General features: G+C 42.5%; 1 protein-coding gene across 1 annotated transcript; it reads right to left on the minus strand.

The window, feature by feature from the left end:
* Nucleotides 1–1796: 1796 nt before the first annotated feature.
* On the minus strand, nucleotides 1797–10528 carry LOC145441797 (adenylosuccinate synthetase isozyme 1 B-like). Its single transcript, XM_080319736.1, has 11 exons — nucleotides 10014–10528; nucleotides 9086–9251; nucleotides 7962–8070; nucleotides 7796–7903; nucleotides 6625–6733; nucleotides 6467–6569; nucleotides 4759–4913; nucleotides 3738–3862; nucleotides 3581–3678; nucleotides 3274–3423; nucleotides 1797–2571 (listed from the first exon to the last, which is right to left on the minus strand). The coding sequence occupies exons 1-11, from the start codon at nucleotides 10149–10151 to the stop codon at nucleotides 2519–2521; spliced, it is 1314 nt and encodes a 437-aa protein (XP_080175862.1). The 5' UTR covers nucleotides 10152–10528; the 3' UTR covers nucleotides 1797–2518.
* Nucleotides 10529–18565: the final 8037 nt, after the last annotated feature.

An 18565-nucleotide genomic window follows, 5' to 3' on the forward strand; every position in this document is an offset into this window, starting at 1 on the left:
TGAAGCTCCGGCGGGTATTTCGGAGGGAAAAGTGGTGATTTCAGCTCTGAGCGAAAAGAAGACCCTTTTTTTTTTTTTTTTTAGTCATCCACCTAGCAATGTGGAGTGAAAAACGTGTTTTTGAGCTCTGAGCGGAAGTGATGACCTTTTTTTTTTTTTAGTCAACCGATCATGAAGCGGGTGAAAATTAACCTGTTTTTGAGAATTCTTCTCCAGTTTTGCTTGTCTGAAATTTCTGAAAAAGTGTCCTCTTTTTTCATTTCCGAAATATGGTAAGCCTATCGTAAAAGCTGTCGCTTTATAATTTAGCAGCTAGTGGGCGTTTGATGTGTGATAGCGATTCAGGTTTTTGGAGTGGTTTCAGAATGAAATTTCAAGTTCTCAAATCCGAAATCTGAAATTTTCGAGTTTAATATTGTCGAATGCTTGAAAAGTCAAAACGCCGACGTGGGCCGCAAAAACAGTTTTGGCGGGCCGCGTGTTTGAGGCCACTGTTCTAGACAATCAGCCGAGTTTGTGACACTGCTTTATTACCAAAATAAGAGATATGGCGCTACATAAGCCTTGGTAGATGCTGTTCACAAATCCCGGGATTTCATCGGGACCAATCCCGGGATCGGGATTGCTTCAAATCCCGGGATCCCAACGCTAGTCTAAACCCGCGGCGACCTATACGGATAAAGAAGCCGGGCGCATCAGTCACCATTACGCTATCTCGCTCGGCGCGGCTGATAACATGTTCAGGGTATCCGCTATCAAGTACGATTTTGCGGATTATGTAAAGCTCCAAATTCAGAACATATCATCAAATGCTCTATACACGAATTTGCCAACGAGCCGAAATCAGGTTAATTTTGCTGTCTAGGAATAAATGAATTCCAACGTAGGTTGGGTATTGGCCTGTGAATGTTGTTTTCCTGGAGATAGAAGTTTTAAATTTGTGGTATCTTGCTTTTCGGCAGAAACATCCTAAAACGACACTGAGTTATTGCGTTTTTCCCATATATCGCTTCGGTTTATTACCAATTTTCATCAGTTCAAGTTCAATACACCACAAAATTGCGATACAATGAGAAGAGAGGAAGGTGTCGAAACGACTGGGAGTAGTCTTTGTAATCAGACACCCACCTTGTAAAGAGAAGGCATGCACATTGCACATGCACACTGAATGAAAAGTAAAAGATAGTAGGCCTATAGAAAAAAGCAAGCGACAGAAAATGTGGTGGCCTGTCACGGAAGGCGAGGTCGATAGGTCACGTCGTGGTCCGGTAATCATCTAAACTAGTCAAAAGTCCTTAAAACTTGACAAAAGCTAAGGTTAGGCCTACTATCACACGCCACGACCGAGTGTAGGCCCTTTCGTTGTAAGAAAAGTCAGTTTCGCAAATAACACCAGGTGTATTGTAAACTTTTTCACAGGGATATAGTCAAGAAAACCTTTGAACTTACGCTATTTACACCCTTTTCGTTGTTGGCTAATTACCACTTGTAGAACATCTCAAAGTACCACTTCCGACCAAATTTTTTTTTACTGCAGCAAACAAGACGTCGACAGCGCTAATTAATGTCATTATACGATCATTGAATAGCACTATTTCAACACTCACCGTAGCGCTATGCATTCAAGTTCAATTTCATTAACGCACCCCGTCCACCCGTAAAACCCACGGAAATTGAGAACAGGCGGACATCTCTCTGGTACGGAGCGACAGTTGCAACCGTATCACTCAGCGCGGCAAGATCGCCATCATGCGGGTGAAAGTTAAAAGCGCGCGAATTCAACTCGAGAACCGACAGCCCGTTAAAACCTGATTTATTTCACGAATGGCTAGTAAAACCAAAGCACTAAAACATGCATCGTCAAGAATTCAAATAAATATCGTTCCACATCCGCAGAAACCAAAAGTACTCGACCGCTAATCAAAAAGCGAATTCAAAACGAACGCAGTTGTAAACAACAAAATATCCAAGATTATCGCAACGCAGCCATGCTTAACAACAGCCGACAGGTTCCCTTGAGACATTAAGAAAATGCGGTTCACATCACAATTCGCGAAATTACAGCGAATACCGTGACACCTGGATGCTTAATTGTGTGGAAAACAGATATATGGCATACTGTGATGACAGGAAGAGGGGGCGTGGTTTCATTTAGCTAAAACGCCTTCATGGATTGGACGAGAATGCGATCGGTTTTGTTACGACTAGCCACGCTAAAAGCCGACACTCCCAGCAAGGGTAACTGCGCTACATATTAAGAATGAACTTACGTCGGGTACTCCATCCACGACTACAGGAGCGCGGCGACAGTATAAGGACATGACTTGTGTGAGCGAGTTAGTGCAGACAACATATTCTGTGTATAAATGAGAATCTCGGGGCCGCTAGTCCGCACCCGGCTGGCCCTACTCTGGCGCGCTTAGCCGGCGACAATATAAAGACGCGACTATGGGACATTGATGAACTGTTCAAGGTGAACTGTCAGCTACACGGCGCTGGGCAGGAAATCGTGCCACCCTCAGAAAGCCTGGACGATTGAATCTCGAGATTGTCCCACTCCGATCCACTTGACTGAAAAGAAAGGTGTTAGAATAAGCATTTTGATAGTTCAATTAAAAGTAGAAGTAGCCATTTCCAAGACATGTCAAATTGACATGAGGTGAAGTAAAAAACAATGGCATTAAAAGTAGTTTCAAACAGTAGTCACATACGTTAGCAGTTATCGACTGCCTCTGGAACCATAGAGTGCATCTTCGTGGCTAACGTAATGTGACCAATTGTCGTAATTGACACCACAAATAGGCGCCGTTCAGACCAGTGATAAATGTGATTAATCATCGCCTACCTAAAAACTACTTCGCACTTCACACAAATCCAAATTGAAAAAAGTAAGAAGTGTCGCCTAAAATAATGTGAAGTAGAAGAGGGAGAAGCGAAATAACAAAATGGCTGAAGTAAATAGTGCCAGTAGACTAACATACTCAGTACGCCAAAAAGTAATAGTATTTCATTATTAGCTATTAGACACATCTGCATATCACAGATGATTTAAAGATAGGTGCGGTTTCAATATTAGGAATCCAAAATGCCAAGACGCAGCCAACATCGACCTTGTAATATTGATCGAATATCAAAAAACTATACTCCCAAAGACCACACGCGTCACCTATAAATCACCCACGAGTGCTGTCCCCAAGTGTTAGTACTGAGAGGCATCTTGGAATACGATCAGGATATTTGGAATTTAGTAGCAAACAATTAGCATTGCCTCACTTTTGACGCCGACAATTTCTTGGATTTTCCAGATGTAGTTCTTCGCGTTCTGCGGCATTTCTTCAAACGTTCTACAATCTACCGTGCTACACTTCCAGCCCGGCATCGTGAGATACTCAACTTCGACCTCCTTCAGAACATCGAGCGTCGCTGAAAGCATCAAAGTGTCAGCCTAAAATATTCTAGTTTATTTTAATATCAATATACTATTCAACAATATAAAACACATTTACAACTACAGCAGCGTAGGTTGCAAAGCAATGGGCGAATAAAGTCAAATACACATGCAATTCCAAGTTTAATTTACCCGGAAATGACGGCAGCTTCTCTCCTTTGTGTGTATATGAAACGCCGATTTTAATCTCATCAAAATCATCCAAAATATCTAACTTTGTAAGTGCAATACTAGGAAAAAAATGTGTGTTACTGACATATAACCGGGAACTGAAACTGAAATAACTTACCAAGACAGGCCATTGATCATGTGTGCATATTTAACCATGACAAGGTCGAGCCATCCACATCTCCTACGCCGACCAGTAGTGGTTCCAAACTCCTTTCCTTTCTCTTGGAGTTGATTACCAATGTCCTTACGGAGAAAAATATACAAATATAGTCTGGTAAAAGAAGCACTTTAGTCTTCAAGATACATAAATCATTTTAAAACCAATTGTATCAAGTGGGCACTAGTACTTGTGAGTGTCTGGCTAATTATATACCGTAATTTGCCAAATAGAAGGCTTCTCCACACTGAGTGCGAACTGCACAAGGTCGATTTTGATTGGACAAAAAAAAAACGCAGATTACAGACATGATTCAACACGGTGGTCATATGTCTGGTGCGATATATGAGAAAATCCAGTCATTCACGGGACTTACATAATGTTCAAGCTTCCGAACAATGGAATACACACACAGAATATTAATGATAATAGAAGGGACATCTATCAAAATAGATACGGCGCAGATGATACATAAGGAGATTGTATCTTGAAATCCAACAGAATGAAAGCTTCTGTGCACAGACATGGACGTACACATAGGCACAAAAATCTAGAGAATTACAGTATTCTTACCTAAATATGGGGATATAATGTCTGATTTACCTAAGATCTTCAATTAGTCCTAGATAGAGATGCAACTTTAGCAGAATATATTATTTATTTAATGAAACTCTTCACTCTTTACATAGCTTGAACTGTCATGTATTTGAAGTTCGATCTCGATTTAATTAGATTTGAATCTTACTTTGCAGTATTTATTGTATTGTTATATTTACTGTTGAGTTGACTGTTGTATCTTTAAAATACACAATATAGATATAACTACTCCTAATACCTGCAGAATTAGATAATCCCAACTAATATTCATTTTACGTGAACTCCATTATATTCAGTGTTTGAATTTTCTATGACGATGAATCTCTCTACACAATTTTCGAACGAGAAATTCACTAGCGATACAGAATTGTTTTAGTGCACATACGTTGACTTGTTCGGTTGGAAACGGTCCAGACCCGACTCTGGATGTGTACGCTTTAACAACACCAATCACATCGCCGACCGCTGACGCCGGAATACCAAGGCCGGTACAAACGCCGCCGACAGAACAATTCGAAGAAGTCACAAAGGGATAGGTACCTTAAAACAACACCACAATTAGATATCCAAGAACGGCCCCTTGAGCCCTTGTGACATTGCACCGTAACAGAAGACATACTAAGGTCATCTAAATTCTGCTAGTTAACTAAACAACGGTAACAATCCAGATAAAAGACTTTATGTGCAACGGCGAAGCTGAAAATACATATGATAGAACGGCTACGATCGTGACTAAAAGCTGACATAACAAGTAATGATCAGCTGAAAACAATTTCGGGCCGAAAGAAAAGTAAAATAAATAACTGGTACTACATAATCTCTATTATAGAGCCTTTCAATATTCCGTAAAATGTACTAAAATTTTTTTATTATTCTTCAATTTCAACACCACTATCATAAAAAAACCGTCCTACGTAAAGACGCTTGTAGTGATCACGACTGGTTCATTTGTTTCATGAATGGTTACGATACGACAATCAAAACATAATGATGTTATCATTTTATTAGCTTTTTCCAACGCCCCCTGATGGTCGAGAACTCGTATTTACTTTTATACAGCGAGTGATAAAAGCAAAATATATTCTAATCTAACAGCAACTGCTTGTCCAAGGCTTGTACTTTAATTGACGCAACGATTTAGAATGTAGTTTGCAGCATTGTGACAGGGTTCATAGTCAACTTTGGACTCATCATATGTGACAATGCCGAAAATATTGCAAGAAACTGTTAGTAGACTGATAGTAGACTACAACTCATAAGAATAAGTATATGTAAACGTTAAAAAACGTTTAAACCAAACTTGACGAAATTTGATAGCATAATTTAGCTACACGTGAGAGTATAATAATCTAGATTTTCTTAAAAAAGAACAGTAGGTAATTGTAGTTTTTCAACCAGATCTCGCCTTGCAGAAATTTCAATAAAGCCACGCATAACACGTTTGATACCAAGAAAACAGCAGCAAATTGAGAGAAGCTTTGCGTCCAAGTTGCATACTTTTGTCATAATTACAAGGGATGGGCATAATTATCTGAATGATTCGATAGTGAGACGATTTTTTCGTAATAGCGTAACATTATTATCAACGAGAATTATAGCTCCGATGCTTTTTCGCTACCGTGGTGGCCTTGAAACCCCGATTGGTCTTATCACCGTATCCAAAACAGATAGTACGACGATACACAAGTTATTGGGAATGATAGTTTTGTGAAGTCGTAATCAACCCATAGCATTGTCACAAAGTGCAATGGCATAGGATTAGTCGATAAACACCAAATTATACTGGCATCATTTTCTACTTGCCCGGATAAAAGGTAGATATTTGAACTTTCTGCATCATCCCTACTCATGCGACGTACGAGTGACACACGATTCAATAGTAATACTGGATTTGGAATAGAATCTCTCATATTGCCCATCCCTGTAATTGGCTAACATATTAGGCTGATTTTGATTTTTTGAAGGTTCACCAATTTACATAATAAAAAAGCATAGTAAAGGTCGGCAAGTAGGCCCATATGTGCAGCCTTTCAGTACTCGCATTGCCCTCCCATTTCCAGTAAACGAATATTCACGACCAAGGAATAACCCACCAAAATCAATATCAAGCATCGTAGCATTGGCTCCCTCGACCATGATAGTTTTCGGAGTCGGCGAATGAATCATCTCATGCAGAAAATACACACCGTCTTTAACCTAAACGCATCAACGTCAAAACAATTTACACCACGCCCGAGCTAAAATTAATCACCAGCGGTCGTATTTTTTCGCGAAACTCCCGGTATCTTTGCAGTTCGCTATCCACGTCGATGCTGAGGCCATTGTAGTGGGTCTGGTACATTTCCGCAAGGTGATGGAATCTGTGCGATACGCAGGCCGCAATCAACAAGAATATCAACGTAGACATACACCGTGCAGGTCTACTCAAACTCAAAATGTTATGTTTTGCTAAACCTAACAACCCTCACCTCATAGGGGACTGTGGCACAATTTCAAGGTTATATGGTACTAAGCTTATTGAAATGTTTGGCATGCAGGAAGGCATTTGACAAATGCTTGAAAAACTGCAAACTTCGTTGAATTTTTAGAAGCTACTTCAACTATTACAGCGAAATGCTACAACAATTTTTTTTCTCAAGGACAGACAGAATATAGATTATGTATTTTACAATGGCAATAGTGTGGGGGGCTCAAAAATATACCTTTGCGCTTCAAAGAGAATCAGATAGTCAAAAGCTAGAACCTTTGCACTAAAATGAATTAATGGAACACATTGTCTGTAGGGGTTTGGATTACAATCACACGAAGTTGGCCCAAATGGTCATGTAATCAGCTGAGTAGTCACCGCCATACTTGGCCTGCTAAGTATGTGATGGCTACACTCCAAAAGTACGCATAACAATGCTCGTGTAACTCTTTCAGCCAAAACCAGACATTTCAAGTGTATTAGACCGAAAGTGTGCGATTGGGAAGTGCCCACCTCAAATATCATACTGCCTAATCAATACAGTGTGTAGAGGTGAAGCGAAAATGCAAATGCTACATCAAGTACTATAACTTGAGGTAGCATTTTGGTGTAACAGCTTCTTTTCCATGAACCACATTAATAACAGACGACTCATTAATGTAAAATAGATCACAGTGAAATGGTGTATGATCAATTTAAGAAGTTAAAAGTCAGTGATATCACTCAAGGCGTCATTTCGATTCAACAGCTTCCTTTCCATGTAGGACATTAATAACAGACAGCCAATTAATTTAAACAGAACACGGTGCATCAATCAAGAATTTTGAACTTATTCATTCACCACAGTAAACGACTTCATGAAAGTTGAAATATCAAGTCCAATCGACTCTTCACGATTCACACTACATATAAAGCAGAACATTGAAATCGATACATGCCCGTGTAAAACACATACCTTTCTACAAAGTTGTCCTCATCCCCAATTAATTCGCCGACACGGATGCCTTGTCTGCCCACTTTTGTCGAATACGACGGACCAATCCCTTTTTTTGTAGTGCCAATCCTGCAAAATAGTAAATGGAATTATGTCATCGAAACAGCTATCATAGTCAGGCTGCTACTTTTTGTTCCCTTTTAAGTCTTCCTGCATGCCGTCTACATGCTGATGAAAATCAAATACCAATTGCGCTCTGTCGGAAACAATGAGGTTTTCTTTCCACCATGTCAACCCTGAAAACAAATAGTCTTATCAGTGAATATTAATTTTTTTTGATATATAAATCCCTTTCTCTCTTTCTGCATTGCTGTGCTCTGCTACATCATGACTGCATTCAAAGTGTTCATAATGCAATAAACATTCCTTCCATCCCATGGGAGCACAATCAAGCCTACAAAGTTCACCTACATAAATATTTTCATTTTGATGCTCATGTAGTATCATCCGTGAATGAAGAGGTGTTCAATTTACTAGCTTTACCACACATACAATTTCATTCAAACCAGGCATTTTAGTGACTATCTTGTAAGCATCATAATATTGGCTGCGTGATGAGTTTGTAGCTCCAGAGAAATGGACTATTGCCGAGGTTGATCAGGCAAGAATGCATAGCATCATGAAAATGTTAGGCAATTGTCTCTTCAAAAGGAGCATTAATGTGGGGTTACCATATGTCCTATTTTACGAGGATTTGTCCTCTTTTTTTCAATAAATTGAAAGTGTCCTCGGAGGACGCCTAAATGTCCTTTTTTACAAGAATTTGTCCTCTTTTTCTGCAAAAATTATTTAAAATGCCATCAAAACCTCGACCTTGAGGCAGCAGACGTCAGAGTTTCGTAAAAAATCGGCTAAAATGGAGGTCGAGTGTCAAAGTAAAAACCTTTTTTTAGACAACACAGGTACTATTGGTCAAAAACTTTGCAAATTGACTTTTCATTTTCCGCTTTGACAGCTTTCAGAGTTTTTCAAAAAAGTGTCCGATTTTTCAGATCTCAAAATATGGTAACCCTAATTTATGTTCAATTTTCAAGTCAGTCAAAAGAATGAAGATTTTGCCAGGGACCTTGGATTCAATGCAGGTCAATCCATTATAGTTTAAATCGGGTTTCTCATCAATTGACATTATAGGCTGCACAAAATAATGCATTAATGATGAAAGAGATGTGTTTACACAGCTCAGTTAACCCGGTGTTAATAGTTTACTTTAACAGTTACAAAACACCAGTAACAAGGTCAACAAATTATCACCTTTCTCTTCATTAGTCGAAATCTCTTTGAACAAGGAAGGCAAATGAATGACACATCCGTTCCCGATGAGAGCCTTGCAACTTTTACTCATCAAGCCGCTCGGAAGAAGATGGAAGTAGAACGGCTTGCCATCAACTACGATGGTGTGTCCAGCGTTGTTTCCGCCCTGTTGTTAATAACATAATTGGAATCACACAGATCAATAAGGGGGGAATTTTCGTGAGTAATGGCTATGAGGGGTGGCAGACAAAAAAGAATAAGCCAAATTCATAACGAGCGATCTCAAGGAGGGATTGTATTGTCCTGTGGCCTGATCCATAGTACATTTTTGAAAATACTGTCTATTCAGCATTGCCATCACCTCACCCAAAGGTTCTACATTTTTGTGAGATTGGGTCACCACTGGCCAAGTAATACATGACTGTACGATGGTGCATAGGTAAAGTTTGATAGCTGAGAAATTGGAAACAATACACCCTGGGGCCTAGTGTATAACTGTCCATATGCCTTATATTTGAGGCATCCAATATTGGGATACTCTGCTGAGCTATTTAAATCAAGGTGATTGCTAGAATCAGACTATGAACACAGAACAACTTACAGTACCTCAGCATGCCATTTTATATCAGATAAGGGATGTGAGGTTAGATTATTACGTTATTAAATGTTTCAAAATTCTTTAAAGCAAGAATTGGCTCCTGAACTTACAATATTGTAAAAAAGAACTCGACAACAAAACAAGAAATTGCTTTGTTTCATTCATGGTAAAGAGTACAAAAGGGCTTTTGTATTCACTACCGGGTAACTGTAACTTTATAGGACGCCTAATAGACAATCCATATAAATCGGCATCGTTCACGTTATTTCGGAGAACTATCCGATACAAAATCCAGACATAAGATTTAACAGAACCTGAGTATTCATTTACCTGGGCACGACAAACCACGTCCGCTTTCAAGGCCAAAAGGTCAATAATCTTTCCTTTCCCTTCGTCGCCCCACTGGGTTCCAAGAACCACTGTTGCCTTATTCATGTGTCTGGCGGTGTCACCTATATCCCCGTTCATTCTCACTATGCCGATGCCTTAGAAATTGACAACACTTCCAGGTTTCAGCTGCGTTTGCTTTGCTATAAACAAGTTCCCGCTCTTTCTACAGGGTTGGTTCGATTGGTTTGAAATAAGGACAGATTTGTTTGAAATGAGGAGAGTCTCATGTTTGAAATGAGGATAGTCATGTCAGAAATAAGGATAGTCATGTTTGAAATAAGGATAGTCGCTATATTCACTATAAAGTCAGTTGCAGTACCAGGCACGACTTCCCAGTGGTAACCCAGTCCGAATACATCCCAGACATGATGTCCGAACACGCCCCAGACACGATGTCCTAGCGTCAACACAGTCCTAACATACCCCAGACATGATGTCCGAACACGCCCCAGACACGATGTCCGAATAGCAGCACAGGCCGAACACACCCCAGACATGATGTTCAAACACGTGCAAGACACGATGTACGAGTGTCAATACAGGCCTAACACGCCCAAGACACCATTTCAGAATGGCAACACAGACCGAACAGGCCCCAGACACGATGTCCTAGTGTCAACTCAGATCCGAAAACAATCCAGACACCATGTTTGAATGGCCAAATATGCCCCAGACAAGATGTCCGACTGGCAGCACAGGCCGAACACACCCCAGACATGATGTCCAAACACGCCCCAGACACGATGTCCGGGTATCAACACAGGCCGAAAACGCCCAAGACACCATGTCCGAATGGCAACACAGGTCGAACATACCCCAGACATTATGTCCAAACACGCCCAAGACACCATGTCCGAATGGCAACACGGACCGAACACGCCCCAGACACGATGTCCGATTATTGGCAACACAGGCCGAACACACCCTAGACATGATGTCCAAACACGCCCAAGACACGATGACCGATTGGCAGCACAGGCCGAACACACCCCAGACATGATGTTCAAACACGCGCCAGACACGATGTACGAGTGTCATTACAGGCCTAACACGCCCAAGACACTATTCTGAATGGCAACACAGACCGAACACTCCCCAGACACGATGTCCTAGAGTCAACTCAGATCCGAAAACAACCCAGACACCATGTTTGAATGGCCGAACATGCCCCAGACACGATGTCCGATTGGCAGCACAGGCCGAACACACCCCAGACATGATGTCCAAACATGCCCCAGACACGATGTCCGAGTATCAACACAGGCCGAACACGCCCTAGACACCATGTCCGAATGACAATACAGACCGAACACGCCCCAGACACGATATCCGAGTGTCAACTCAGTCCGAACACAACCCAAACACCATGTTTGAATGGCCGAACACGCCCCAGACACGATGTCCGATTGGCAGCACAGGCCGGACACACCCCAGACATGATGTCCAAACACGCCCCCGACACGATGTCCGATTGGCAGCACAGGCCGAACACACCCCTGACATGATGTCAAAAAAACACGCGCCGGACACGATGCCCGAGTGTCAATACAGGCATAACACGCTCAAGACACCATGTGTGAATGGCAACACAGACCGGGCACGCCCCGGACACAATGTCCGAGTGTCAACTCAGACCGAACACAACCCAGATACCATGTTTGAATGGCCGAACACGGCCCAGACACGAAGTCCGATTGGCAGCACAGGCCGAACATACTCCAGACATGATGTCCAAACACGCCTCAGACACGATGTCCGAGTATCAACACAGGCCGAACACGCCCAAGACACCATGTCCGAATGGCAACACAGGCCGAACACGCCCCAGACACCATGTTTGAATGGCAATAGCACAGGCTGAACACGCCCCAGACATGATGTCCGAACTCGCCGCAGACACGATGTGCGATTGGCAACACAGTCCAAACACCCCCCCCCCCCCCAGACACGATGTTAACAAGGTTGGTCATGTTTGAAATACGGTCAGTCTCGTGTTTGAAATAAGGATATTCATGTTAGAAATGAGGATAGTCATGTTTGATATAAGGATAGTCATGTTTGAAATAAGGTTAGTCTCATGTTTGAAATGAGGATAGTCATGTTAGAAATAAGGATAGTCATGTTTGAAATAAGGATAGTCGCTATATTCACTATAAAGACAGTTGCAGTACCAGGCACGACTTCCCAGTGGTAACCAGTCCGAACACATCCCAGACATGATGTCCGAACACGCCCCAGACACGATGTCCTAGCGTCAACACAGTCCTAACATACCCCAGACATAATGTCTGAATGGCAGCACATGCCGAACACGTCCCAGACACGTTGTGCGATTGGCAACACAGTCCCCCCCCCCCAGACACGATGTTAATAAGGTTGGTCATGTTTGAAATACGGTCAGTCTCGTGTTTGAAATAAGGATAGTCATGTTAGAAATGAGGATAGTCATGTTTGATATAAGGATAGTCATGTTTGAAATAAGGTTAGTCTCATGTTTGAAATGAGGATAGTCATGTTAGAAATAAGGATAGTCATGTTTGAAATAAGGATAGTCGCTATATTCACGATAAAGTCAGTTGCAGTACCAGGCACGACTTCCCAGTGGTAACCAGTCCGAACACACCTCAAACATGATGTTCGAACACACGCCCCAGACACGATTCCCAGTGTCAACACAGGCCGAACACACCCCAGACATGATGTCCGAACACGCCTCAGACACAATGTCCGAGTGTCAACACAGGCCGAACACGCCCAAGACACCATGCTGAATGGCAACACAGACCGAACACGCCGCAGATACGGTGTCCGAGTGTCATCTCAGTCTGAACACAAACCAGACACCATCTTTGAATGGCCGAACACACCCCAGACATGATGTCCGAACACGCGCCAGACACGATGTCCGATTGGCAGCACAGGCCGAACACACCCCAGACATGATGTCCAAACACGCCCCAGACACGATGTCCGAGTATCAACACAGGCCGAAGCCGCCCTAGACACCATGTCCGAATGACAATACAGACCGAACACGCCCCAGACACGATATCCGAGTGTCAAGTCAGTCCGAACACAACCCAGTCACCATGTTTGAATGGCCGAACACGCCCCAGACACGATGTCCTATTGGCAGCACAGGCCGAACACACCCCAGACATGATGTCCAAACACGTCCCCGACACGATGTCCGATTGGCAACACAGGCTGAACACGCCCCAGACATGATGTCCGAACTCGCCGCAGACACGATGTCCGAGTGTCAACACAGGCCGACACGCCCCAGACATAATGTCTGAATGGCAGCACATGCTGAACACGTCCCAGTCACGATGTGCGATTGGCAACACCCCCCCCCAGACACGATGTTAACAAGGTTGGTCATGTTTGAAATACGGTCCTTGTCAAATGAGCCCAGCGGCAAACACAGGCGACCCGCAATAAATGCAAGGGACATTAGTATTGGCCGAACTCATACATTAACTTTGAAACCCCAATTTAACAATACCGATCTTGATCGAAAGCTATTCCGGAAATACAATTTTAAAGCTGGCAGGTCAACGGAACCACCCAGAAATATAGCCGTCCTAGTCTGAAATCTGAAAATCGGCATTGTTCCGAATGATCGCTCGATAAAATTCCCATTATCCTGGTCAATTATTCATTCGGACATGGTGTCTTGGGCGTGTTCGGCCTGTGTTGATACTCGGACATCGTGTCTGAGGCGTGTTTGGACATCATGTCTAGGGTGTGTTCGGCCTGTGCTGCCTATCGGCAATCGTGTCTGGGGCGTGTTCGGTCCGTGTTGCCATTCGGACATGGTTTCTTGGGCGTGTTCGGCCTGTGTTGATACTCGGACATCGTGTCTGGGGTGTGTTTGGACATCATATCTGGGGTGTGTTCGGCCTGTGTTGCCATTCGGACATGGTGTCTGGGGCATGTTCGGCCATTCAAGCATGGTGTCTGGGTTGTTTTCGGATCTGAGTTGACACTCGGACATGGTGTCTGGGGCTTGTTCGGTCTGTGTTGCCCTTCATACATGGTGTCTTGGGCGTATTGGGCCTGTATTGACACTGGTACATCGTGTCTGGCGCGTGTTTGAACATCATGTCTGGAGTGTGTTCGGCCTGTGCTGCCAATCGGACATCGTGTCTGGGGCGTGTTCGTACATCATGTCTGGGATGTGTTCGGACTGGGTTGCCACTGGGAAGTCGTGCCTGGTACTGTAACTGACTTTATAGTGAATATAGCGACTATCCTCATTTCAAACATGACTATCCTTATTTCTGACATGACTATCCTCATTTCAAACATGAGACTCTCCTCTTCCTCGAGGAAGGTTGGTTCGAATGGTTTGAAATAAGGACAGATTTGTTTGAAATGAGGATAAGCAATGTTGGGTCACGCTGGCTCTTCGGCGACCACTTATGACAGTAGTTTTCGACATATCAGTCACATGGTTTTCAGCGGGCTTCTGTTTTCATAGAGCTAGAGCGTGCGTAGTAACGAGGATATCAGTCATGAGTATTGGATTGCTTGGTTCCGCTCACACTGCATTGTCACCCATATCAAATATTTCATCACAGTAAATATGGCCCACCATAACTTTTGAAACTACCGTTTCGCAATCTAGCAATTACCTATGCCATGCCGTTTGCTGGCTGCTGAACGACGCTTACGCTTAATCGGTCATCTAGTGCGGCATCAAGACGATCAACCAGCCGCCGCCATCATCAACCACATTCCGACAGAGCCATGGCGCAGAGGTGGCTGGAATAGAACCACATGGCGCTCAACAATAGAGACCGAGCTAGCGCAACGCGGGCTATCGCTCGAAGACGCCCACGACCGCCCACGCTGGTGGCGCTTGATAAGGGCCCAAAACTGATATCTTGATGTTCCTTTGTTTCCTGTTTTCTTTTGCCCTTTTATTTAATTGAAAGCCGATATATATGTATAATCACCCATCATGTCGTAATCCAGCAGCCCACGACGTGTCCTGCTAATCTGGAGAATCTGGCTTTTTTAACGTTGCACCTTTTTAGAAGATCACCTTTGAATCTTTATGGACAAAAGACATGAAATATATTTTCCGCTTTTTAAAAGCGGTATTTGTATGTCACTTTCAATTCCGAGTCTCATACTTTGGGTTCTAATTACCTTCAGTTATTTTGTCTGCTAAGCGTACATGTTGAAGCATAAAAGCAAGTCTAGTAAATGCCTTTATTTTCCGAAAATAAATCTAGACTAAATATAAATTTTACGATCCACAATATTTGTTATTAACGTATAGTAATCGCGCAAAATGTTGAAACCGTATCCGATACAACTTCTCCGTAGGCATATCGCTCTTCGCCTAAACTTAGGGCCTTATGGGGTAGGGCGCCTTGTCATGATGTTCTCTAAAACGTGGTCTTCTAGCAGTGTTGGGATGACTCGAGTCATGACTTGACTCGAGTCAGACTCGAGTCAACTTTTTCGCATGACTTGACTTGACTCGAGTCACTTTGCAAAAATGACTTGACTTGACTTGACTCGGCGCTTCAGAAATGAGGATTGACTCGTGACTCGGAGCAAAATTTACGAGTCAATTTCAAGTCATCTAGTAAACGGTGTCAATTAAATCGCTGCATCTCTTTGATGTTCGAATTGTTCGCGATACGCCGGTGTGACTTGTGAGAGCAAGCAGTCATTCACAGATTGTACTTTTCACTGTTCCTCGATTGTTACATCACAAATATATTGACCGAAAACGAAATGATCACAGCTTACGTTCGTTTATGTACTAGCTGTAGAATAATCTAATAACTACCTATCTCTATTTGTTAGATGGCTCAGTGCTTACATCGCGTAGTGCCTAGCTTAGCCAACCCCCTAGTATGATTTGAATCGAACGAATATAGTTTATGCGTTTATAATCACACGGATGTGTTGATGGGTAGTGTATTGTACCATATCAATTTGTTTCAACTTCTCGGCGCTTCGTATTAGATCCTCCATTTTAGCAGCTCTTAGAGTTCGTGAGTGATACAACGCCTTTTTGCACGTATATTTAACTTGATACTCGTTATTTGATTCAAGCGATATCACCAACCAATCTGTCATTCACACAGCTAGCAAAATGTAATGACTTTGAATCATCGCTCATACTTCGAAAATTCAATTTGACTTGACTCGTGACTTGACTTGACTTGACTCGACTTGACTCGAGTCACCTCCAAAAAACGAGTGACTTGACTTGACTCGAATCACCTTCGAAAATCGATTGACTTGACTTGACTCGAGTCAAAATGTACAATGACTCGAGATGACTCGTGACTCGAAGGTAGTGACTTGATCCCAACACTGTCTTCTAGTAAACAAAGGGTTAGTATCGTATTTTCATATCAATACTACAATTTGCATCCCATGATACGAAAGATTGCTTATTCTGTCGAAAATTGATATCTCGCCCTGATGCATCGATCAATACTAATTAAGCTCTCTGCACCTTCCGCATAGCTCAATTTGCAGCTTTTGACAGTACATGCGAACGAATTAACTCTTTTCAAAACTACTTACTTACTTGAGTAGATTTAAAGTCAGTCAATTCTACTTCTACTTCAAGTAGTTTTCGGTGGCTTATGGAAGAAGTACTTCTTCTCGTACTTGAGTAGATTTTTTCGTGGCTACATCTACTTCTACTTGAGTAGGTTTCTTGACTACTTTGACCACCTCTGGTTATATATAGCCACGAGGTCAATTGAATTATCAGGAAAAAGGTACTCATATAGGCCGATGCCTTCACCCATTTTTCGTTCGAGGATGCAATCATCCGAGCAGGACCATAACTGCCGCACGAAGGGGGTCCAAAATTATTTCGTAAATTAGCATAAGTTATATAGTTTTTTGAAAATTTATGCAACTTCAAAAAAATCTTCGCGCTACTACGCGCGATTTAATGTTACCAGATATCTGAATTATTGGGTACTCCCCCACCCAAAAAAAATAGAAAAATACGCTTGATTTATGCAAATGGTCATTTCGGCGTCGATCATGACCGCGCCACGACGCACCAAGACGTATACAGTTTTAGGCCAAGTAGCCTACCATGCGACTCCAAGAAGTGCGCCAGAACGATCGGCGGCAGGAAAAGGATTGCCCGTATGCTGACCGAAAATTTCGATTATATATAGGCCTGTTCCGACGCGGCACTGAAATCAATGAGTGGCGCTTTATCAGGTGTCGGGATCCTGTCTGCTGCACACTAAATCTGGCAATCTGGGTACTAAGCAAGCGTTGCGTATCAACTATCTTCTTTTGTCAAATACAAGCAGTCCAAATGAATATACGGAACAGCTTATTCAGAAGATACGTTAAATGGCGAGATTCGCAAGATTGCTTGCTCGTCCGATAACAGTTGAAAAAGAGAATGAAACAACAGCAACAGCGAAATATAAAGGTTAACGAGAACGGACGGCGCAATAATTAACCAATCATCAACCAAACAGAACAATTAAGAGGTGTCGAGGAAAATAACGGAACGCAAATAAAGGACAGTTGAATTAAACTGATTCACTAAAACATCCAAACTGATTAACTAAAAACATGACTCGTCAAACCAAGGCCTATATGTTTAATTGTCCATAGGCGTCTGAATGGCTGACGCCGAATGTTCCTGTCCTGGCAATCTGAACCCCACAAGACAAATGCCTACCCGCAAGGAAAATTTACTTCTCAGTGAAGAAATACACCAATTTGAAATCGTGTGTGTCTTTTAGCTCAGTACGTTTGGGCGGTTTCAATATCTTTTGACATAGCAGACAGGTGGTCACGAAGAAATATATGTAATAAAGTTATCATACCGCCCGAATATGTTTATGATTATTATTTACGGGCCCCACAGTTTCCAAGATACCTTATTCTGCTCTACCGGTAAATCTGATTACATGAGCGAGGAGGATAAAAAATTTATAGTAACATATAAGCAATTCCCGATCATATTGACCGATTCAATCATGAATTGTTGAAAATTTCCCCGCGATCCGGCATGTAGGCCAAGTAACGCGCCTTACTAAATAGTACAATAAATGTCGGTGATAAGTCACGGAAAACACTATAATATATTAACCTGTGGAGGGGGGTCTGGGGGCCTCGCCCCAAGAAGTTGGGCTTATCACCCTATGGTGGGCCCAAGACCAACGTGTTTTTTTTTTGGGAGGGGGAGGGACTGACGAAGTGCTGTTACGGTCCTGCATCCCAGGAGATTTCAGACACATATTTCATGCAAACTGCTGGATATGGCAAATCAAACAAACATGACATTTACCATCAACTATAGGTCCAATGCCCCATTCAGCTTATCCAGTGCACCTTGACACTCCTGTACGCTCGATACTTTGTAGCAAGACGAGGATCTTAGGGATAGCAGGCCTAATGATGAAGATTTTGAAATCGAAGATGATTCAGACCGTAGAGTAATCCATTGACACAAGTTAAATAATTTGACATAG

This window comes from Botryllus schlosseri, chromosome 6 (assembly GCF_051294905.1).
Source record: "Botryllus schlosseri isolate E-star chromosome 6, Bs_hap1, whole genome shotgun sequence".
Lineage (NCBI taxonomy): Eukaryota > Metazoa > Chordata > Ascidiacea > Stolidobranchia > Styelidae > Botryllus > Botryllus schlosseri.